Raw genomic sequence first — 23,865 nt, 5'->3', positions numbered from 1 at the left:
AGGGTTCCTCCGAATCCCCTCCCGGCAATGGCGGCAGCAGCAGCCCCGCGTACGCTCTCCGGGCACATCGCAGGGACGGGCTCCTTTCAGAAGCCTGTGTCCCTGCATGTGCCGGATGATACATCCAGGCGCTATAATCGCATATTGCAATGCGATCATGGGCGGTAATGTCATGCTCAAATCGCTTTGCAATCATTAATAAATGGGGGCCTTAGCCACTTATTAATTACAGTGATAAATTAATCCGCATTTACTCAAAAATATGCAGTTCCACCAATGTGAAAAAAAACATTGTCTGACACTGTTGGGAAAAGTGTCATTGTGCACACTGTGCTATATATGAAACACTGCCGAAATCTAAGATTTCCAGGGCTATTACAGGGTTGCACTTTAACCATCCCCAGACCCTTTTTGTCGCTAGGTAGCGCCATCTTGTGGTGGCATTACTTATACCTTGTTTATGGCCGGCAATGGGGCTCAGCGAAGCCTTTTTGGCTTTGCTCGTTCCCCTCCAGGCTAAAAATCAATGCGCATGCAGGGCCATTGAGAGTTCAACAGGGTCGGGTACTGGGTGGCGTGAAAAATCCTACGCGCACATTTGTACCACTCAGCAACAGGCCTCGGTAATTAGTATCTGCTCCCCCCCCTCTCTGCGCCTCTGTGCGCTGGCACGGACTGTTGCCGCACATGCACGTTTAGATTAACCCATTAACGGAAGCGTTAGGTTGCCGTCAGCCCACAAGAGGACAGCGCCAAGGTGGGAGACACCGCTGCACGTCGCTGGGTAGGTGAATATTGATGAAAACTGTCAGTGACTGAGCATGAAACGCTGCCATAAGCAAAATAAAAGCCACCCTGTTTGCAGTAAATTTTAATCAACAAAGCCCTATAGCAGGGGTCTTCAACCTTGGCCCTCCAGCTGCTGTGGAACTACACATCCCAGCATGCACTGCCATAGTTTTAGCATGCTGTTATTTAAAAAAGGTGGCAGTGCCTGCTGGGATGTGTAGTTCCACAGTAGCTGGAGGGCCAAGGTTGAAGACCCCTGCCCTATAGTGTGAGCCTGGATCGCAGAGCTGGCACTCAGTGATGGCGATCTGTGCTGAAGTATAAACAATAAATAAAAGATACACCACTGAGCATCTTCTCTTTCCGAGTTCCAATGCCCCACCTGTGATGTGAACCCTTTATATTCGTTCCTGCTGTCACAGAGCGTTATATAGAGCTTACGTTATTATATCGCAGGCACTGACACCTGACAACATCTGTCAGATATTAAAAAAGAAAGCGACACTGCCACCTCCGTCTTCGGGAGACCTTTGGAACTTTGGATGTGCTTCAGTAAAACAGGTTTCCTCTGATAGAGGGCGTGAGTTTTGTGCACACAGGGAAGTCCTTGTACAGGGCAGGAGGGATCTGCGGAGCACTCACATTAAATGTCTCAGCACAAGTTTGCAGTGACAGAGGGAGCCTGACTTCCTAATACTGCTGAGCTTCTCTCTCCCCCCCTCTCTCTCTCTCTGGGTCTCCTCCTCACACCAGGCATGGGAAGTCACTCCACCAACATGAGGGTCAAGCTACCCCTCTTCTGCCTCCTGCTCCAAGCCATCACCATTATCCTTTTTGCCATCTTTGTGAGGTACGACGATGAAACCGACGCCAGCGCTTGGCACGACGAACTACACAATAACAGCAAGACCAACGGCGACAATGACTTTTACTACCGTTACGCAAGTAAGTGCGGACACTTTGCCATATATGCTGCAGTCGCCATTACCCGTTGAGGACTTTCCTTTAGCATCTTGAAGTGCAAGCTCTTGGGACAAGAGGTTAGGCTTCCTCGTTATGCTGCATCCATTGACAGTACTGTCAGTTGTGCAGGCAAAGGGCGGACTGATGAGGATGGTGCTTTTGCTATTTGCAGGGACGTAGTGGGAGATGTACTAAGCATTGGACAGAGATAAAGTAGATGGAGACTAACTGTCGCTTTACAGGCTGTGTTTAAAAAATAAGTTAGGAGCTGATTGGTTGGTACTTTATCTCTTAGTACGTAGACCCCAGAGTTCCCTTAAGAAGCGTAGCTGTATATAAAGTTAACAGAAGTTCAGTTTATTCCCAATTTTATTGATGAGAAGGTCAGCAATATATGTCGGTCACGAGGTATCCCCTGGATCTGATTGTAATCTGTAAATTATTAACACGGAAAGTACATAATGAGTTTCTGGATAGTATCATTATTACATTAGTTCTCTTCAACCTCTTGTGACATTCACCCGACTTTTCTGTTCCTCATTTCCACGCTAAATTCTGATGCGTCTGCATTTCAGGTGTCCCCATTTCATGCCCTCTGCTAATAGTTATGGAGTAATAGTGCTGTACTGTATATCACCTAGCTGACAATAGCTGTCACACTGTCAAGTCAATAATTATCTCTGGTTCATAAATGCTGATTTGTTTATTTGACTGCGGGCAAGTGAAAGTCTTATGGAAAGTCTCTTTATACGTAAGAACATAGATATAGAGGGCTATATAGAGTGCTTTGTATATCTAATCTGCTGATTGTTTTGATATATATAAAAAAATTGCGGGCTAATTATTATTACTAATAATACTATATCATACAATGATATGGTATTATTGCAGCAATAAGCCCCGTCATCATAGTGAGATTTTGTCATGTTATAATTATAGGATTGCGCAGTTATTTGATATTATTGCAGCAATAAGCCCCGGGGCAGTGGTACGAGAGACATGATTGCTCATACATGGCAGCCTATCTCCAGTGCTGCAGCTGCTGTGGGAAATTGATTTACTTGTGGGGACAAAAAAGTTAGAGGTACATGATATGACTGCAACTCCACTCCTCTGGTTTAATTTTATTGACCATTTACATGTTTTTTCCGTGAATGGGTGGGTAGGGGCCCCAGTGCATTTCTTTGCCCAGGGCCCACACTGCTGTTAAGACAGCCCTGGTAATGCCCCTTACACATTATCCCTCACAGTAGTAATGCCCCTTACACATTATGACCACACAGTAGTGCCCCTTACACATTATGCCACACAGTAGTGCCCCTTACACATTATGCCACACAGTAGTAATGCTTCTTACACGTTATGACCACACAGTAGTAATGCCCCTTACAGATTATGCCACACAGTAGTAATGCTTCTTACACGTTATGACCACACAGTAGTAATGCCCCTTACACATTATGACCACACAGTAGTAGTGCCCCTTACACATTATGCCACACAGTAGTAATGCCCCTTATTCACATTACACTACATAGTAGTGTCCCTTATACAATTCCGCTACACAGCAGTAGTGCCCCTTACGCCACATAGTAGTAGTGCCCCTTACACATTATCCCTCACAGTAGTAATGCCCCTTACACATTATGACCACACAGTATTAGTGGCCATCACACATTATGCCACACAGTAGTAATGCCCCTTACACATTATGACCACACAGTAGTGCCCCTTACACATTATGCCACACAGTAGTAATGCTTCTTACACGTTATGACCACACAGTAGTAATGCCCTTTACACATTATGACCACACAGAAGTAGTGCCCCTTACACATTATGCCACACAGTAGTAATGCCCCTTATTCACATTACACTACATAGTAGTGTCCCTTATACAATTTCGCTACACAACAGTAGTGTCCCTTACGCCACATAGTAGTAGTGCCCCTTACACATTATGACCACACAGTATTGGTGGCCATCACACATTATGCCACACAATAGTAATGCTCCTTACACATTATGACCACACAGTAGTAGTGCCCCTTACACATTATGCCACACAGTAGTAATGCCCCTTACACATTATGACCACACAATAGTAATGCCCCTTACACATTATGCCACACAGTAGTATTGCCCCTTACACATTATGACCACACAATAGTAATGCCCCTTACACATTATGCCACACAGTAGTAATGCCCCTTACACATTATGCCACACAATAGTAATGCTCCTTACACATTATGACCACACAGTAGTAATGCCCCTTACACATTATGCCACACAATAGTAATGCCCCTTACACATTATGACCACACAGTAGTAATGCCCCTTACACATTATGCTACACAATAGTAATGCTCCTTACACATTATGACCACATAGTAGTAGTGCCCCTTACACATTATGACCACACAGTAGTAGTGCCCCTTACAGATTATGACCACACAATAGTAATGCCCCTTACACATTATGCCACACAGTAGTAATGCCCCTTACACATTATGACCACACAGTAGTAATGCCCCTTACACATTATGACCACACAATAGTAATGCCCCTTACACATTATGACCACACAGTAGTAATGTCCCTTACACTTTATGACCACACAGTAGTAATACCCCTTACACATTATGACCACACAGTAGTAATGCCCCTTACACATTATGACCACACAGTAGTAATGCCCCTTACACATTATGACCCCACAGTAATAATGCCCCTTACACATTATGACCACGCAATAGTAGTGCCCCTTACACATTATGACCACGCAATAGTAATGCCCTTACACATTATGACCACACAGTAGTAATGCCCCTTACACATTATGACCACACAGTAGTAATGCCCCTTACACATTATGACCACACAGTAGTAATGCCCCTTACACATTATGACCACACAGTAGTAATGCCCCTTACACATTATGACCACACAGTAGTGCCCCTTACACATTATGACCACACAGTAGTAATGCCCCTTACACATTATGACCACACAGTAGTAATGCCCCTTACACATTATGACCACACAGTAGTAATGCCCCTTACACATTATGACCACACAGTAGTGCCCCTTACACATTATGACCACACAGTAGTAATGCCTACTGTCTTGAATGACAGCAGTGTTGCATCGTGCAGCATAGCTGAAAGTGGCGTTTTAGTGCTGCATATATATATCTTTATCCTCATCTCTCAACACATTGAAATCTTCTTTCAATTCAAAGCAAACCTCCAGCCACACCTTTCCAGTGGCATTTCTAAGTTAATAAATATCTTGTGTTTTGTCCCATAAAACTGGTCTGGCTTCTACTAATGATATCAGCCTCTCAGTGTCTGTGTCACAGTTGTCACTCACGCTGACACTCAGGTACCACAACACTGGGAAAAGATGGAGTTATGGGCGTGTACAAGCTCAGAAAAGCCGGTGTGTGGAAGCAAACATAGCAACAAGTACTTCACTGGCTTGCAGCGACGGCAGGGACACGGCGCGGCAGCCGTCCTTGTCCTTAGATATTCCCGACTGTAACATGGCGACCGTGCCATGTCCGTGCCTTCTGAAAGGACCCATCTATTTACATAGTTCACTAAAATTAGTACCAGCCAGTCAGAACCGGTGTGTGAAATAGCCCTAAAGGTGGGTACACACTGCAAAGATATATCTGCAGATCGAGTGTAGATGATGGTCGTTTATATTTATATACACTGAACGACCCATCGTCTTCCAGGCAGCCACGGGTCCCGCTGGCCGGGGGGTCGCGCCGCAATCCCCTCCCATCGGCTGCCGCTGCATGTGTATGGGCAATCGGCTGATCGCTCGTACACAATTGCCGATGGACAGATATATCTGCATATATATCTATCCATCGGCTGTGCAGCAGAGCCGACGTGATATGTCTGTGAACGACGTCGTTCGCAGACTTATCTCTGGTACACACTTGACCAACGAGCACCAGATATATTGGCCGATCAATTGATCGCCAATATATGTCAGTGTCTACCCAGCTTAATGGGGCCCATCCATCAGCAATGGATTGCCACGATCCCGCGATGCTGCAACCTGGCATCGCAGAAATCCAACATGTTGGATTTTCCCGTTTTGACGATCGCGATCAAAAATTTATTGCGATCGTCAAATTGGGGACATTTAACATGTAATATTTCAGCAATCCTGCGCGGGATCGCTGACCATCAATGTTGGCCGGCCGGCGTTTCCACCCAGCAGATCGGTATTTCCGATCGCGTTGCAGGATCACGGAAATACCGGTCAGATGTATGGGCACCTTAAGACCATTTAGCAGCATGAAAAGGAAAATGCCTTTTGTATGCAGCTGTCAGACATGCCTTGTAGTTGTGCTTGCACCTGTGAGAGTTCACAGAAACAAGCATGACAGAACCTGAAAAACTGGATTTAGTCATAAAAAAAAACAATGTTAATAGGACACAGCAGTGCAGGGCTGATCTGCAGTGCAGAGAATTGGGCAGGCAAAATGTGCTTAATTAATGAAACCAAGAGAATGTGCTGTAGGTTACTGCAGCCAATCAGATGCTGGTTTAACTTTTTATCAAACTTGTGATATATTGTGGATGGAAGCAAGTTACAGTGTACCGTATCTTGACTTTTTTATGCTTGAGTTATTTTGCATGTAGCGATTGCTTTTAGTGGACTAATGAATCAATAATACATTTAGGATAATGCAGGTGTTCCGTATGTGAAAGAGAGGATACTGGACCTTGGGCCTGATTCAGACCCACTCGCGAGCGGCTGTCCGCTCGCAAGTGGGTCGATGTTATGCACTGAGCATGCGCACGACGGAGGGAGCTCCGTCGTGCGCATGCGCCAGACGCGACGAGCGAAGGAAAGTCCTTCGCTCGTTGTGTCCGATCAAAGGGGGCGTGCTGTCAATGTTGATTGACAGCACGCCCCCTTTGGTGGGCGTGCCGGGGGCGTGCCTCCCTGACGGGGGCGTTCCCACGGGAACGCCTCCCATCAGAAGCCGGCCCACTGACATCACTAGTGATGTCAGTGGGAGTGATTTTGGCTCTGATAGAGCCAAAATCACTCCGAAGCTTGCGGTTGAAAACCTCAACCGCAGGCTCCGGCTCGCAATTTCGATGGTCGCGATGGTCTCGACCATCGTGGCCATCAAAAAGCACGCTCGTATAGCCTGTGGGTGGTGACCCACAGCTATACGAGCGTCCAGGAGGACGCTCCATGAAAATGGAGCCCGGCCCTCATTCAGAGCGTGCGCTCTGCTCAGAGCGTACGGCTCTGAATGAGGGCCCTTATTCTGAGTTGGGATTAAAGCAAGAAAGAGCCAGTAACTTTGCCTCTTGGTAAAATATGTATGTTGGATACATGGATACACTCCACTGTGGAATGAGTGATGTCACAGAAGTGGGAGGGGTTATTTTGAATGCTTTCAAAATGAGTGACATCACGGAAAGGAAGAACTTTTCTACCCCTTTTCCACCTAAATTCTGGGTCTGACCCGGAGTTGGAACAAAGTTCCTATCCGGATCAGACACGGAATTTTGCCGGCGCTGACTCAGGATATTCCCGAGTCAGCGCCGCTCACACCGCAGTCGGGTCTGCATAGACCCGGCTTTTGTGGAGTGAAAGTGGACGCTTGGAGATGACGTAATCTCCAAGCGCCACTGAAGCCGGACCAATCGGCCGGCTAGCAGCGCACTCCAGGTCTTCGTGACCCGGAGTGCGCTGTTCCCATAGCAGGGTTTCACGGGCTACGCCCGTGTTAAACCCTGCTAGTTACCTGTGTTGGATTGCCGGGTCACTCGACCCGGCGATCCAACCCTCTGCCCTTTTACACCAGGGAGCTGCCCGGGTTAACCCTTCAAAAACCCGGGTTTTAGCTCCGGTGTAAAAGGAGTATTAGAGACCACATGTCACACCTGCCAATATTACCAAATGGAAAATCAGAACTTTTTAGGTCACATTCCTGATCTTGCCACATTTGTATAACTTGTGCCCAATGCTTTGCAAATCCCCACCTCTTTTGTGCCAGGGCTGTTGGCAAATATAGTTAATGGAAAAGTTGCCTATTCTCTTGGAAAGTCAGGTACACTTTGAAATTAGGGTGAGGCCTGATGGAGGCCCTAGCGAGAAGGCAATTCTCCCAGATGGGCACTTACCCGCCTGCAACCTGGGCTCGGGATATGTACCGTGTTAATGCAAAATGCAATCTGCTCATCTCAATGAATACTGAGCGGACAGGGTTGTTGCAATGAAACTAGCTTCATCATAAGTCTTGCCCCAGACATGATGATGCGACTGGCATCAGCCGCATTACTGATTAATACCCACTTCTTCCTTTCATAAATGCCCTCCGCATCAATTCATACAGTTACAGGAACAGGTAACTTCACACCAGCAACGTGGCTGTAGTTGATGACTTTGTGGCACTCAATTCACGGCACCACGCCCATTGCACTTGTCCCTAGGACCTGTCCCTACAGGATCTCTTGTAGGAAAAGTTCACTTGGGGAAAATGCAGGAAGGCATTGTATAGTGTAAGTAAAGCTGGGTCACACAAGCTCACAGGGGATGAGAAGTTGCCGGCAAGACGGTCCTCTTACTGCTGCTTACTAGTATCACCAGGGACTGGGCATCGCTTGTCTGCCCTGGCGAACTTTTATTATTAAATTGCGCCAATAGAAGATTTTCTATCACCGCATACAGTATTGATAAACAGACCCCTATATTTCACTTCCATTCGGGTCATTAGAACCCTATTTCCACTCCATAGGCCACTTCTCCCTTTATCCTAATGCTTTCACTTTATTTTATACCTTTTATAAATAATGTGTAAATACTATTTTATTTCGTCTGTCAGTAAATCTTTATAAAATTGTCAGCACAGAATATTTTAAGCATTGGCCAAATGTGTCTACTGGATTGCAATTAAATTAACAATACTTTGCAGAACTAACCTCTACTCAGCAATCTATCTATAATGGGTGCAGAGTGTATGTTGGCACTGAGGCAAGATGGGACCTGTGCCACACACCCTGCACGTAGAATAGGCCCCATTGTGCGCAGGGCAGGGCCCCCCCTCATATACCTGCTACAGGCAGGCCATATTTTGAGTGATATACTGTATTTATCAATCTGGCGTCGGTGCAGGAGATCACAGAGTCTGACAATGTGCCCGTGCCCTGGCGTTTTCCTACGAATGTACCATCTATTGGAAAATGTCACCCGAAAGATGGGCGCTGGCAGAAGTGTTAATATGCATCTATATCTACCATTGTCAGTAAGGAAAAACTATTAAATGAAATAAACCAATATCAGGAGTGAATGACAGACACCTTGTCGTTAGTATTTACCAGGAGATATACTTGTGTCTCATGTCCTGCAACTGTCTTGTCATTTGTTTTATTTATTTTAACTAGTCTAACAGACAGGTTAATAAGTTGTTATGATTTACTAGTATTTTGTACTCGTCATTCGCTTGGTCGCTAGATATCGGGGCTGCCATATAGCCTCATGGCCCCCCTCCACTTCCTGTGTCTCTTCAGCCTCAGCGCACCCTGCATCTCTTAAACTTCTCAGACATCCGTGTCTCTCCAGCCTCAGTGCCCCCCCTGCATCTCTTAAACTTCTCAGACATCCGTGTCTCTCCAGCCTCAGGCCCCCCCTGTCTCTCCAGCGTCATGCAACCCTGATGGGCATAACTTGTTATGGTGGGCAGGTGGTAGGATTGGGGTCCACCATAGGGCAGGCATTTTTTCCTTAGCGCGGCGAAGCGCTGTGGGTGGTGCACACGCATGTAGTCACAAGCGCCTCCCTTGAAGCATACATGGAGCAGCAGGGATAGTTTGCTATGAAGAGCTCTAAGGTAGGTGGGTGAGGTGAGTGGAGGTCGGAGGAATATATTGGAGCCCATTTATCAAAAAATATTTGCAGCTCCGCAAATATTTAGTACCCCCCGAATGTACGACAGAGGGAACTCAGCAGATATCTCTGATACCTGCTGCGATCCTCTCACTCCCGCCGGCAGCCGCAACCCCCATAGATTTTTATGGTGGATGTGATGCTGCCACATTTACCAACTTCCGATCTCCGATGGATTCCGCAGCTACCGCCAGTAGCGCTCCACGAGTGGACTTGCTTTTAACTCGGTATAGCGTATGTCAGTTACTGGTGGTTCCATGTCCCAGTTAGATAATATCCTAGTAGTAGCTGATAACATTGTGCTGGATCATTAGTTCCATCTGGACTGTCGCCCAGTTTCATCCTGTCCTATCTCGCCACACCAACCGGTTATTTAAATGTCATTTTTAATTTTGAAGGTCTTCAATTAAAGTTTATTTATACTTGCAATACTTCTCAAATGAATAAACATGATGCCATTAAGATTCCTATCTCATAATCTTCAATCTATGCCCTGCTCAGTGGCGGAAATAGCGAGTTGTTGTCCCGGCTGTGACAAATAACAGGGCTATAAAAAAAAATGAGGACCACTAATTTATAGAGAGGCACAAACACTCCTTTCTAAAATATGCGGCCCCCAAAACACCAGTCTGACATGCTAGGGGTACAACATTTTCTAGCACTCCCCAATAGTATCCATAGGGGAGTGCTAGAGTCTTTCGCCATTGTTTAATGTTACATTTGCGGTGTGGCAGCTCTCACTGCTATTAATGTAATTATGAAGTGATAGTAGAAAAAACACATAGGGCCAATAGTAATAGGGTGTCAGTTTTAGTAACAGTACAAACTCGCACTTTTAAAAAGTGCGAGTTTGTACTGAAACTCGCAAATTCAATAGCCTGTGAACTTTTCAGCTCGAGGCTACTGCATTTGCGAGTTTAGGACTATGTAAACTGACACCTTTTAATGAGAGTAGCATTAAAAGGTGCGAGTTTTAGAGAAGCCATCACAGATCAGTGAGATCCGTGATGGCTTCTGTGTGTGTTTAAAAAAAAAAAACGTGCACCCCCTCCCCAAAAGCATAACCAGCCCCGGGCTTTATAAAGCCTGTTCTGGTTCTAAAAATACAGGGGCCAAAGTGCGTAGGGGGCCCCTGTATATTAAGAACCAGCACAAGGCTTTGTTGAGCTGGTCCTGGTTCTGGAAAATCAGGGGACAAAACGAGTAGGGGTCCCCTGAAATTCCAAAACCAGCACCGAACTCTTTCTAGCGGGGGGATAATGCCACAGCTAAGGAAAACCTTTCACCGGTTTCCCCGGCCAAAGCATTATCCCTGACCGCTAGTCAGTCCAGGCCGGTGATCCCTGGGGAGTTGGGTAGCCCCCCAATAAAGGGGTACCCCTCTCCAGGGCACCCCAGGCCTAGACTGATAGCCCGGGGCTATCCCCGGCAGCCTATGGCCGTGGGTGCCGGGTTGATAGTGTTAGTGTAAAGTGTAAAAATAAAGTTTCCATATTGTCTTTAGTTGTAGAACCACAAGTACCAGCAAGCCTCCCCTGCATGCTGGTATTTGGAGAACCACAAATATCAGCATGAGGGCATTACGGGCCCGCTGGCACTTGTAGTTCCACAACTAAAGAAATACGTAAATAAACAAACATACACCGTGAATGTAAAATTTTAATAAAACATACATGCACACTCACACTCACACATACTCACCTAGTATCCGAAGTAATCCATAGGGGTGTACCTGAAAAAAAAAAATCCATACTCACCTCTCCTATGCGTCGATTGCGTCCACTTGTCCAAGTAGGCAATCCAGGGGTTAAAATAACAAACACGCAAAAAACCCGATCCATGCGGACTGAACAAAGGTATGTGGATACACATACCTTTGCTCCGCGTAAATGACCAGGGCACACGTGCGCCCCGTCATTGAAGAGGCCGCCAGCCAATCAGGGAGCATCTCCGTCGGAGCAGCTCCCTCATTAGCTGAATGCGGCCAGCCTGTGTCTCCCATAGACTTCTATGGTGAGAAATCCCCATTGAAGTCTATGGTGGGAACCGCTACACCGTAGCCGCAAGGTTACATCAGGTTAATCTTGTGGTAACATCACTGATACAATGTCGCGACATTGTATCAGTAATGTAACCACAAGATTAACCTCAATTAATCTTGCGGCTACGATGTAGCGGCTCCCTGCATAGACTTCTATGGGGAATTCTCACCATAGAAGTCTATATAAGACACAGGCTGACCGCATTCAGCCAATCAGGGAGCTGCTCCGACGGAGATGCTCCCTGATTGGCTGGCGGCCCCTTCACAGACAGGGCACACGTGTGCCCCGATCATTTACGCGGAGCAAAGGTATGTGTACACACATACCTTTGCTCAGTCCGCATGGATCGGGTTTTTTGCGTGTTTGTTATTTTAACCCCTGAATTGCCTACTTGGACAAGTGGACGCGATCGACGCATAGGAGAGGTGAGTATGGATTTTTTTTTATTCAGGTACACCCCTATGGATTACTTCGGATACTAGGTGAGTATGTGTGAGTGTGAGTGTGCATGTATGTTTTATTAAAATTTTACATTCACGGTGTATGTTTTTTTTATTTACGTATTTCTTTAGTTGTGGAACTACAAGTGCCAGCGGGCCCGTAATGCCCCGCATGCTGGTATTTGTGGTTCTCTAAATACCAGCATGCAGGGGAGGCTTGCTGGTACTTGTGGTTCTACAACTAAAGACAATATGGAAACTTTATTTTTACACTTTACACTAACACTATCAACCCGGCACCTACGGCCATAGGGTGCCGGGGATAGCCCCGGGCTATCAGTCTAGGCCTGGGGTGCCCTGGAGAGGGGGTCCCCTTTATTGGGGGGGTCCCCAACTCCCCAGGGATCCCCGGCCTGGACTGACTAGCGGTCAGGGGTAATGCTTTGGCCGGGGCAACCGGTGAAAGGTTTTCCCTGGCTGTGGCATTATCCCCCCGCTAGAAAGAGTCCGGTGCTGGTTTTGGAATTTTCAGGGGACCCCTACTCGTTTTGTCCCCTGATTTTCCAGAACCAGCTCAACAAAGCCCTGTGCTGGTTCTTAATATACAGGGGCCCCCTACGCATTTTGGCCACTGTATTTTTAGAACCAGAACAGGCTTTATAAAGCCCAGGGCTGGTTATGCTTTTGGGGAGGGGGTGCACGTAATTTTTTTTTTTATTTAAAAACATTTTACATAAGTACACACAGACACATGTACATATCTCATGGATATGTGCATGTTTCTGTGTTAATCTGACCTGCTCAGGATGTACTCGCTAGCCTGAAGCAGGTCTATTATTTGGGGACTTTTGGTAATCTCTTTTTTTTTGCGAGTCTGAAACAGACACTCTATTACATTGGGCGAGTTGTTTGTTTTCAATGTGAAAACATCTGGATGCGAGTTTGAGTATGGGGAGTTTTAGTAACTCTGAAAAATGCGAGTTTTATTGAACAGACACCCTATTACATTGGAGAGTTGTGAAAAATTGCGAGTTTAGCACCAAACTCGCAATTTACCAAAACAGACACCCATTACATTTGGCCCATTGGGTCTGATTTTGCTACAAAGTCCTTCCTTGCCCCCCTCCCTCCTTCCCCAGTGCATGACTGCCTTGCTTATACACATCTTTGCTGCAGTCACGCCAAACAGACCCTCTCGGTGCACCAATCCCGTGAGGCTCTGCGGGCTTTTTTTGTTGTTGCAGAAATTAGGTCTATGTTGCAATGCGATGCGACTAGGATGCACCAGCAGAATGCGCTGAATCATTATAGAAAGTGCTACGATGCAGCGGCCGCAGCTTTTTTCCACACCAAGTTCCGTTTAGACATAGGGCCTGATTCACTACGGATCGCAAGAGCGATTACGCACATCTGCGATAGTATGCTAATCCATTGCGATCGCTAGGCCGTCGCAGCACTACATAAGGACGCCCGCTTTACCTTACACACAGTAATCCTTAGCAAGACTGCTAAACCATCTGTACAATCGCAGCCTCACGCACACTTGCACAAGGTCTGACCTTACTCAGGAATTGCTAACCTCATCGCACACACGCTATGAGTACTCAGACTGCGTATGGTATCGCAGTGGCTAATTTATGCATGCCCCTGTAACGGTGTTCAGACGCATTGGCACGCCTGCGTTTCGCCATTCAGCAAGGAACGCACGGATGCAGACGCACGCAATCGGCCGATTGTTGCATATTGCGTATGCGTCGCACTGCGCGTGGGCGAACTAGCTACTGCGATGGGAACTTCATTTGTAGAGGCTATGCAGACTCAGAGCACGGTGATTGACAGGAAGTGCCATTTGTGGGGGGGGGGGTCGGGCAAACGCAGACGTGCCTGTGCGTTTGGATGGCATTTTAGGGGCGTGCATATTAAAGCCCTTGCAGCGACGGATGAAGCCTGAGGTCTAGTTGCACGCAGGAAGCGACAGGAATCCTGCGTGAAGTCAGGTCAACCACTATTATGCTAATGTGTTCGATGGTTCTCGATGTTACCAATGTTACCGCTGTCTTGCGTGGTATAACAGGACGCACTTTAAGGGAAGTGGGTGGTATTATGCAGTGCCGGGAGTAAGCTTGTTCTGCGTGCGTATGCATTTATTGGCATATACTCGTAGCGGACGGGTGTGTGCGTCTGCATCCGTGCGTTCCTTGCTGAATCAGGCCCTCCGTTCCCTGGGGAAGATGTTGGTGATTATGGTGCGGTCGGATGATATTATAATGAAAATATATATATATCTTAGCATCATTGCACTTTCTAAGCTGGGCAAAATTGCGCCAAGCAGTTGGTGAGATCATATGCATCCCTCTACGGCTGTAGTAGCAGGCTGGGGGGGGGGGTGTAGCTGGGCGCAGTGTGATTACAACCTCCTATATTGCCCATGAAGTGGCCGCACTGGGTGACTGAGATTCTTCTTGGCAGCTTTGCATACAGTATCATGACTGCTAAATGTTCTTATTTCAAAGGATAGTCCTCGGTTTTACAGCTTATGTAACATCAATTAAATACTATGAATTCCGATCCACTTATCTATATATCAATTACTGTGATAATAACACATCGCGGGGATTTTGGCAGCTTGCTTGTGTTTCATCAGTCTATGCAGTCAACACTGTGTATGCCTCTCACTTAACTAACTACAATTATTACCGTCTATCTAAAATGTCAAGTAATTTGCCGGGTCGCTAGCTAGTGGAGCTGCCATATAGCCTCATGCCCCCTATGTCTTTCCAGCCTCAGGACCCCCGTGTTTCTCCAGCTTCCCAGACACCCCTGTCTCTCCAGCCTGAGGCCCCCTGTGTCTTTACAGCCTTGTGCCTCCCTCGTGTCATTTCAGCCTCATGTCACCCGTGTTTCCCCAGCCTTAGGCCACCCCCCTGTGTCTCTTCAGCCTCATGCCTCCCTGTGTCTCTCCAGCTTTCAGCCCACCCCGGTGTTTCTTCAGCCTTATGCCCTCCCCCCCCCGCGTCAATCCAGGCTCAGGCAACCCTGATGGGCACACCATAACTTGTTAATGTGGGCAGGATTGGGGTCCACTGTGGGGCAAGCATTTTTTCCAGAGTGCCACGTGGAGTGTTGTGGGGGGTGCACACACTTGTCATGTAGTCACAAGCACCTCCCTTGAAGCACACGTGGAGCAGCAGGGATAGTTTGTAATAAAGAGCTCCCGAAAGTCTAAGGTAGGTGAGTGGAGGTCGGAGGAATATATTGTGCCTTACAGAGCCGTTTGTTATTGCGTGGACGGGGCGCAAACGGCGCCTAGGTATACATGCCTCCTTTTAACTGCTGTTAGGTTGGAGAGTGTCGCCATTGGTGGGGTTCATCTGTACTGTGTGCAGCGCTCCTGCGATAGACTGGCAGCATAGAGATATCCTCACATATAGTTTATGGGGCAGATGCAGGGATGAACGTTAATCTTACGTAATTGTACTCACATCGCTTGCACGGATTTAAATGCATATACTCACCCATATAGAGTTGTACGCATCTCCGCGGCATAACCGCCTCTATCCGTACACTTGGTTTCATAGCCATCGTCATTATTAGTGCACCACCACTCCTGTCCCTGGTGTAAAAGTTCCATTTTAAAACTGGCGTAATTTCACATAACACGACTCAGTACAGCGCGTAATTCTGCTAACACCTCGTCACTGTATTTGTAGGGATGTTACTCTGCATCGCTTGGTTCCGGAGGATGCGGAGTGCAGAAATACGCAAGTTGCGCTCCACAAGTGGACTTGCTCTCAACTTAGCATGTGTCTTACTGGAGAACTTGCTAGGGCAGGTAGATGGAAGATACCAGCGCCTTTACGTGGCCTCACAATTCCCATCAGTTACTGGTGGTTCCATGTCCCAGTTAGATAATATCCTACTGGTAACTGAGGATCAAATCTCCTGCTGATAACATTGCGCGGGATCATTAGTTCCAACTGGACTGTCGCCCAGTTTCATCCTGTCCTACAGTATCTCGCCGCACCCACCGGTTATTTAAATGTCATAATTTTTGCAATACTCCTCAAATGAATAAACATGATGCAATTAAAATTGATATCTCATAATCTTCAACCTATGTCCTGCTCAGTGGCGGAACAAGCGATTTGTGGGCCCAAGTGCGGATTTTGAGAAGTGGAGATGTTGCCCATAGCAACCAATCAGATTCTATATACTATTTATCTAGCACCTTCTAGTAGATATCTAGAATCTGATTGTTGCTATGAGCAACATCTCCACTTCTAAAAACCTGCACGTTAGTAAATGAACCCCCTTACTGTCAGCGTCCTTAGACATAGAAATACGACTTGGTGCATCTTTAGATGCCACCATCGGTCGCACCATAGAAACTTAGACCAGCCTTATGGCACGCCTCCAACACTCCTATAAGACGCAACATCTCTATGCGTCTGTTTATCCACCCCCGTTACTTCCCAGTCACCGTCCAGGAATGCCCCTCACATTTCTGTTACCGTGCGCCAAAATCTGTACTGCGACCTGTACGATGCGGCTCAGGCACATGCATAGACAAAAAAATAAATAAAAATCGCTCCACTGCGTCCGATATCACTGCTGCGCTCGACTCCGCTGTGTCTGTTGACCTTTTTCAGAGAAATTACGTGTAATACAAACCCTGATTACTAATAAAAGTATATATTCACGCCCTCACTGAACTTAAACAGGCCAAACATTTAGTGGGCAGATCCACGATTCCCCAATGCCGGTCCGATCTGCCGATTGGTGGGCCGGTAATCTGCGTTTTCTCTGGGAAATCGGCAAAATATAATGTGTTAAAAATCCCTGACTCGCTGATTCTGAACATTTCTGGGTCGGAATCGGTGAACAGATTGTCCAACATGTTGGTTTTTGCTGATGACTCGACCCAGCCATCGGCAGAACAGGAATTACCCCAATAGATGCTAGATGTATGGTCAGCATTAGCCTGTGGGAGAACGCCTAGCAACACCCTGGTTCCGCCTACTCAGCTGCGAGTGGCGTAGGCACAGAGTGAAAACATGAAAGTTATGTCCACAAAACTACTTGAATTCAACATGGCAACAGCCCCTATGTGTGGAGGTCACGATAGATTCTCTCCTAGGCGAGCCAGCTAAATTCTGCGGTAATTATCTTTCAAATGGTTAATAGCCATATTGGTGTGGTGTAGCTTTCCATCCTACTAGCAGTTTCATGCATGAGAGGCTCTAAGTGCTGGAGTTCCGCCTCGGGGCTAAGACTGTCCTTACGGCAAGGGAAAAACAAACTAGATTGGGAGTCCATGATGTGTCTTAAAGGGACACTAATATTAAAGGTTAGTTACATACAGTGTTCTCTCTATATAACACCCTTGCTTGCCACCAGGTATATTCTCAGCACTAAAATGTAGACATGCATTGCGTACACCACCCTCTTTATAACAACGCCGTAAGAGGTAATAGGTTAGATCTGATTCCCCTAAGAGATCAAAGTTGGGGGATCACATTCCTAACAATATTCCCAAATGGAAAGTGTGCCTGGATCCATCAAACCACTCCTGTTTTATGAGACCATACTCATTTCTGGCAAGATTACACTTTTTTTGGGTGCCAAAAATCAGGGATGCCCTAGGGACGTGGGTCTATAGACAGGTATGGAATTGCTGATTTACTTATATATATAATATAGTGCCTTGAATGTATCACAAAAACGAATTGCTTGGCACGGATTCTGAACCAGATGACACCGTGCCCTACTGCCCTTACCAATCCTGCTTCCTAAAATATCTCGGCCACGCTCGTGAGGTCATATGGAGTACGTTAATGCAGGGGGGTCAATTACACACAAGCTCGATTCAGAAGCCAAATCAAGTAAACTGGCATACAAAAGGCCATATTCAATTAGAGGCGAAAAGCCTTTTTCGCCTGTTTTTTTGAGAAAATTTTGCCTAAAAAAGATTTGACAAATTCAATTCCAGGACAATTTCGCCTAAGCGGAAACAATTCTCCAAAAAAGATTCTCCAATCAATAGCAGGTGAAAAGAAAAGCAAAATCTTTATTTTGCGGTGCAAACGTGGGGAAACAACTCAGACCCCTTGGGATAGGCCCCCAAAGGACAAATCTGCAAAAAAAAAACAGAAACAAAAACCTAAGAACACCCCAAAAAAGACATGTCATTTTTGGGGTGAAAATGTAAAAAGTGGAGGGATAAACATAAAAAGTAGCGAAATAGACTTCTTGGGGGTCCCCAAGTATGGGTCAGGTGTTTTTGGGATTGCAGGTGCATGCAGTAGGTGGATTTTTCATGTTTTTTAAAAGTGCACTTTAGAGACACAAAAACATGCTTGCACCCATTTTCAAGTACCCCAAATTTGACAGGACTACTTATTTTCACCAAAAAATACAGCTTTATGCCATTCTTCACCACTTTTACAAAGTCGCTAATAGCAAGCAATTTACACAACTTAAGTACGCAAAATAGTCTTATTAGGGCTATTCGTACACATCTATAATGATTCCCTATGTTAGAGCATCTTTTTCTGGGGTACAGACTGATTTCCCCAATTCTTTCAGTACTTTTCGCCTGTTCCACATTCGCCTATTTTTCCGTTTTTGCCTGTTTTGCAATTGAATTAAGCGAAAAGCAGGGACAAGAACAGAATAAATTTGCCTCTGAAACAGGCGAATGAAGCGATAAGTCGGACAGGAGAAAACTTTGCCTCTAATTGAATTCCCCTCAAAGAATGCTAAACAATCTGAGACAACCTCTGCTTTTGTTTTTAAAATAAAAATAGTAAATCTACTAATCTTATGATCTACAGGTGTGAATCTGTCATACCTAATTATATATATGCGTCTAGGGACTGGCCTCGGTTAGAACTAATGAATAGTGATGTCAATATGACAGCTTCATTTGTATGAAGTTGAATAGACACCTCTTACATGTAATTTTACGTTGTTCCACTTTAAACATGCATCTTATTTTATGGGTGTAATAAACTTTTACTAGTACCACGCCAACCAGATGCTTGTGTGTACACAATAGCTTCTGCACAAACTGTTTGCTAATTTCTTATTTCATTGTTAAACTGGTTACACAGTTGCCTAGGTTAGCTATTTTCAGGGAGGACCTATCAAAAAAGATTGCCCTCTAGTGTTCGTAAACAGTAGTTGCAACCGATAGTTTGTAAAAAATATCTTTAACATTAATCCTCTGCAACTAACAATTGTCCCTGTTTTTCTTTTCTCAAGGTTTTCAAGATGTCCACACGATGATCTTCATCGGTTTCGGCTTTTTGATGACTTTCTTGAAGCGTTACGGCTTCAGCAGCGTTGCCTTCAACTTCCTGATCGCTGCCTTTGCCCTCCAATGGTCCACACTCATCCAAGGGTTTTTCCACGGCTTCCATGATGGAAAGATTCATGTAGGGATAGAGAGGTGAGCGGAGGAGGGAGAGGGAGGCTTGTGACGGGACATGGCACCGACTCTCATCTGAGACAGATCGATACTTGGCTACAAAAGAAACATGTTCTTGTTTACTCTGTTTTGTAACTGTGTCCAAATTTACTCTGATGTACCCAACAAAGGGAAACTCATTGCAATGTGCTTGGCACGAATGTGACTTTGCCAAGGTCTGTAACGTTTTACTCTGATTGATCTGTGTGTTGCTGTAGGAGATTTCACAGGTTTATGGCACAACCACCACCATTTTGGCCACTGGGGGGCAGTGTTCCATTGCAGTCTATGGGGCTGCATCTGCGCCCACTTTTTCGTATGCCTGCTGCAGAGTACTTATTATAGCTTATGCTAATGCAAGAATCCGCGAAACCCTCTTGCGTCTACTCAGAAGCAGGCCCTATGGGTTATAATATTTTACCTTGGCTAAGCAAGAGATTGACAACTTCCAATGATATTATTAAATGCAAATATGCAGAGGTATAAAGGTTCTTGTACAGAATGACCTGTTGACCTGTTGTACCGCTCAGGGCCGCTAAGACAAACTGCGGGCTGGGCGGAAAAGAGGGGGCGTGGCAAAATTCCAGGAGGTGTGGCCACACTCCTTCAGGAAAAAAAAACTATGAAAAATACTAGAAGACGTTGCGGAGGGGGACATTTCTCCTCCTTTACAATTTGCTGCCCCCCCCTTCCCGCCAGGCCCCTCAGATAATGCTGGGCCCAGGAAATCCGTACCCGCTACCCCATTCTTGGCGCCCCTAGTTGCGCTGCTTATATGTGGTAAGCAGAACACACCTATACAGGAGATATCAGAGATATTTCCAGCCCTAGGGGGAGACTTAGTAAACCGTCGAAAGAGGACAGGTGTAGGTGTTTCCAATAGCATCCAATCAGATTCTATCATTCATCTAGAACAGTTTATAAAATTATAGTTACAGGACTGGTGCAAGGTTTTTTGGCACCCTAGGCAAAAGTTCAGCCACCAACACCCCCCCCCCTCCCTCCACCAGAACCCACTTTCCAACCCCTCAGGTGAAAGTGTGGAGGTGGCATCTTAGAAGCTAAGTACAAGGACGCCTCTCTCAGAGACATCCTTCATTTTGCGCTAGGAAGACTCAGGTGTGGGCCCCCCCCCCAGATCCCTGTGCCCTAGGCAGCTGCCTAATGGTAGAGCCGGCCCTGGGTAGCTATAATCTGATTGGTTGCTGTGACTTATTTATTAGGTTTGATAAATCTCCCGCATATACACACTTACTAATAAGGACTGCGGTTGTGTCCACTTTATCTACAGCATCGCGGGAGTGAGATCCGTCAATCCATCCAGGGCCGCATTAAGGGCCACGCGTGCCTGGAGCAAACGATGAGCAAGGGCCTATGGTTGGAAACGGATGAGCTGTGACCAATGATGTGAGGGTGTGGCCAGTGCCATGCAAAAGAGTATATCCCGATGTGCGGCACTCCAGCTGTTGTGCTACTACACATCCCAGAATGCCCTGCTACAGTTTTGTAGCTATGGCATGATAAAAATTGAGTAGGGCATGCTGGGAGAGCAAAAAAACCCTCCCTCAGCCTCCCTAATGCACTTTGAAAATGACTTCTGTTTTTGTTTTAAAAAGTTAATAGGAGAACATTCCAGACTTCAGCAATTCTTCTCTAACTGACCCTGGGAAATATGGACACAGGCCATCATGGCTTATAGTAACCTACTTCACAGGACACCTGTGGGTGGTGCCGTCTTGGTGGCTGAACCAGTTTTCTGAGATTGCAGCCGATGAGTCGCCCTGCATCCAGCACTTCATTCATATTGGCCTTGCTGCCTTAGCTGTGTGCACGCCATACGTCCTCTTTCATAGCAGAACAGGTGATCGTGACTCTTTATGAAAGAATACATAGGGGAATGATGGTGAGAACTCTGTTCTCTTGCTCAATATTGTGTCCTGAGCGGAACAGTGTACTCATGACAGCCTTTGATCTGTATTTCATGATGAATGTTCAGCTGGATTAATAGAAGCCAGCGTCCTGTACCCTTTCCCTGCTGGAGTAGAAATTGGAGGTCTGATAAAACCTCTAACAAAATAATGCTCTAGTATATACTTCAAATATTCATTACAAAGCAAAATGTCCCAAATTAACTGGAAGATTGTATTTAAACGTTAGTTTTGACAAACATGCCTGGGAAAGGGCCAGTCTGCATAGAGAACCCTATTTCTCTTATTTCTCATGATATTTGCATCTTGTAGGATGAGTGCAAGGTGACATTTTGGATGGAATTTCATGAGTTAAACATTATTCCAGAATAATAGTTCCCTGGGTCCTGGAGATAAGCTAAGCTGAGTACACACCACACGACTAGACCGATTCAGACCCAACGAAACGATCCTGAAAACGTCCAATATACACCATATACACTACCCAATAATCGTTTAGTTCCACAACTATCTTTTCCATTCCAAATAGCCCCTATGCTTATGTGACAATCGGTGGAACTAAGCCACAACTCTGTGCATCTGAAAGTGCGAGCCTATCCCCTCCAACGTTCTAGCGTGCGCAGAAGCAACTGTCATCATTAGTATGGGCACTTGCGCCTGCCCAGTGTAAGCTACGAGAGATCCGTCAGAGACAGGCTTCCCTTCCCTGTACACATGATATTCCTACTTTAAAGCACCTTATTTATTGATCCAAGTCAGTGACTTGGGATAGGCGATGGTCTTTGCCAAGAGTTGTTTGGTGACATTCATGATAAACAACCGTATTGTGCAACAGATTCTTAGTGTATGTGAACAGTCTGAATCTCAGTTTAAGCAGCAGAAATACTGTAACAGCAAAGCATTTTCTTCCAGGTGACCAATAGTAGCCAAGCTAACATTGTATTCTGAATTTCCAGCATGATCAATGCAGACTTCTGCACCGGAGCCGTGCTGATCTCCTTCGGAGCCATTCTGGGCAAGACGAGTCCCGTCCAGCTGATTGTGATGACCCTGTTTGAAGTCACTCTGTTTGGAATCAACGAGTACATTATACTTAACATTGTTGGAGTAAGTCATGTGGGAGCAAGGATAGGATCAGTAGTGGCAACATCCTGAGCTTTAATTACTCATTTGTCTTTAATTTCCCATTTATTAATCACTGCAAACACTCCAACTATTATGACTGCACCCTCCTTGTGAGGAACAACTTATCCACATCCTTTTACAGGCAAAATTTTTCAATTGCTGTTTTTTCCCCCCTGTAATTTTGCAGGATGACCAGCAGAGGGACCCAAATTAGCTGATGTCAAGCAAAAAACCTATAGGTCCACTAGTATGGCCATTGGTCATAGATGTGCTTTAGGGATCTGTACTAAAATTCAAAGACATTTCTAATGAGTATCAAAGGGTCTGTAAAACTCCTGAGGCAAGAAATGTGAGGTCATGCTGTAAAAAAAAGTACAGGCAATCGGCAGCACCACTTTTGTCCAGCAGTTGGCGCCACTGAGGTCTTCCTTTGACAACCTAAAGTGCCACACTAGTTTGCACACAGTGGGCTGGACCAGTATTCATGTAAATCCCACAACTCAATTCACTAACAGCAGTTTATTCTAATGGTGCATACACACGGTCAGATTTCTTATCAGATGTGAACGATAACGATTGTAAAAATCGTTCAATCGTTCATATCTTTGACATGTTGGGCATGCATCGACCAACGATGCGCGTTCCCGCATGTCAGAATACGATTTCCGACTTTGACTGTTTCTTTGTGTATTTCGAAGCCTCTATATTGACAATATTATTAATCCTGCCATTATGTTGCTGTCTGCTTCGCTTTTCGCAGGCTAAAGATGCCGGCGGCTCGATGACCATCCATACATTTGGAGCTTATTTTGGGCTGGTTGTTTCCCGCGTGCTTTACAGGCCACACCTGGACAAGAGTCGGCAGAGAGAGGGGTCTGTGTATCATTCAGACCTTTTTGCTATGATAGGTATGTACTAATTGCTATGTGCATACATTCATCCTAAGTAGGGGTTAGTTGCCCACTGTGACTCATGTCTCTCCACCCACTGTATCACCTTGGTGAGGGACCACCACCATTAAGTGATTCAAGGTGCGAGATAGGGCTATTTGACAGGAAGCTATGCAGAAACCTTTCACGTTTTAGGACTGGGAATGATGGGGGGAGGGGGCGTATGTACAGAAAGTGACACCTGATTGGACAAGAATGGCCGACCAGTCCTGGTTGATTGCCAGCAGT

The 23,865-nt window shown here is 45.9% G+C and overlaps 1 protein-coding gene across 1 annotated transcript in view; it reads left to right on the top strand.

Annotated features, from left to right (window-relative positions):
- Nucleotides 1–1,431: 1,431 nt before the first annotated feature.
- LOC148502582 (ammonium transporter Rh type B-A) overlaps nt 1,432–23,865 on the top strand; it is a 35,895-nt gene continuing 13,461 nt past the window's right edge. The window contains exons 1-4 of the mRNA XM_088449657.1: nt 1,432–1,734; nt 19,430–19,616; nt 22,519–22,669; nt 23,448–23,595. Coding sequence (XP_088305783.1) covers nt 1,545–1,734; nt 19,430–19,616; nt 22,519–22,669; nt 23,448–23,595 — 676 coding nt within the window. The 5' untranslated portion in view covers nt 1,432–1,544. The remainder of the gene's footprint in view (nt 1,735–19,429; nt 19,617–22,518; nt 22,670–23,447; nt 23,596–23,865) is intronic.

The sequence above is a fragment of the Taudactylus pleione genome, unplaced genomic scaffold (assembly GCF_031769625.1).
Source record: "Taudactylus pleione unplaced genomic scaffold, aTauple2 ptg000490l, whole genome shotgun sequence".
Lineage (NCBI taxonomy): Eukaryota > Metazoa > Chordata > Amphibia > Anura > Myobatrachidae > Taudactylus > Taudactylus pleione.
The sequence above is the reverse complement of the archived record's forward strand: the minus strand, read 5'-3'. Positions and strand labels throughout refer to the sequence as shown.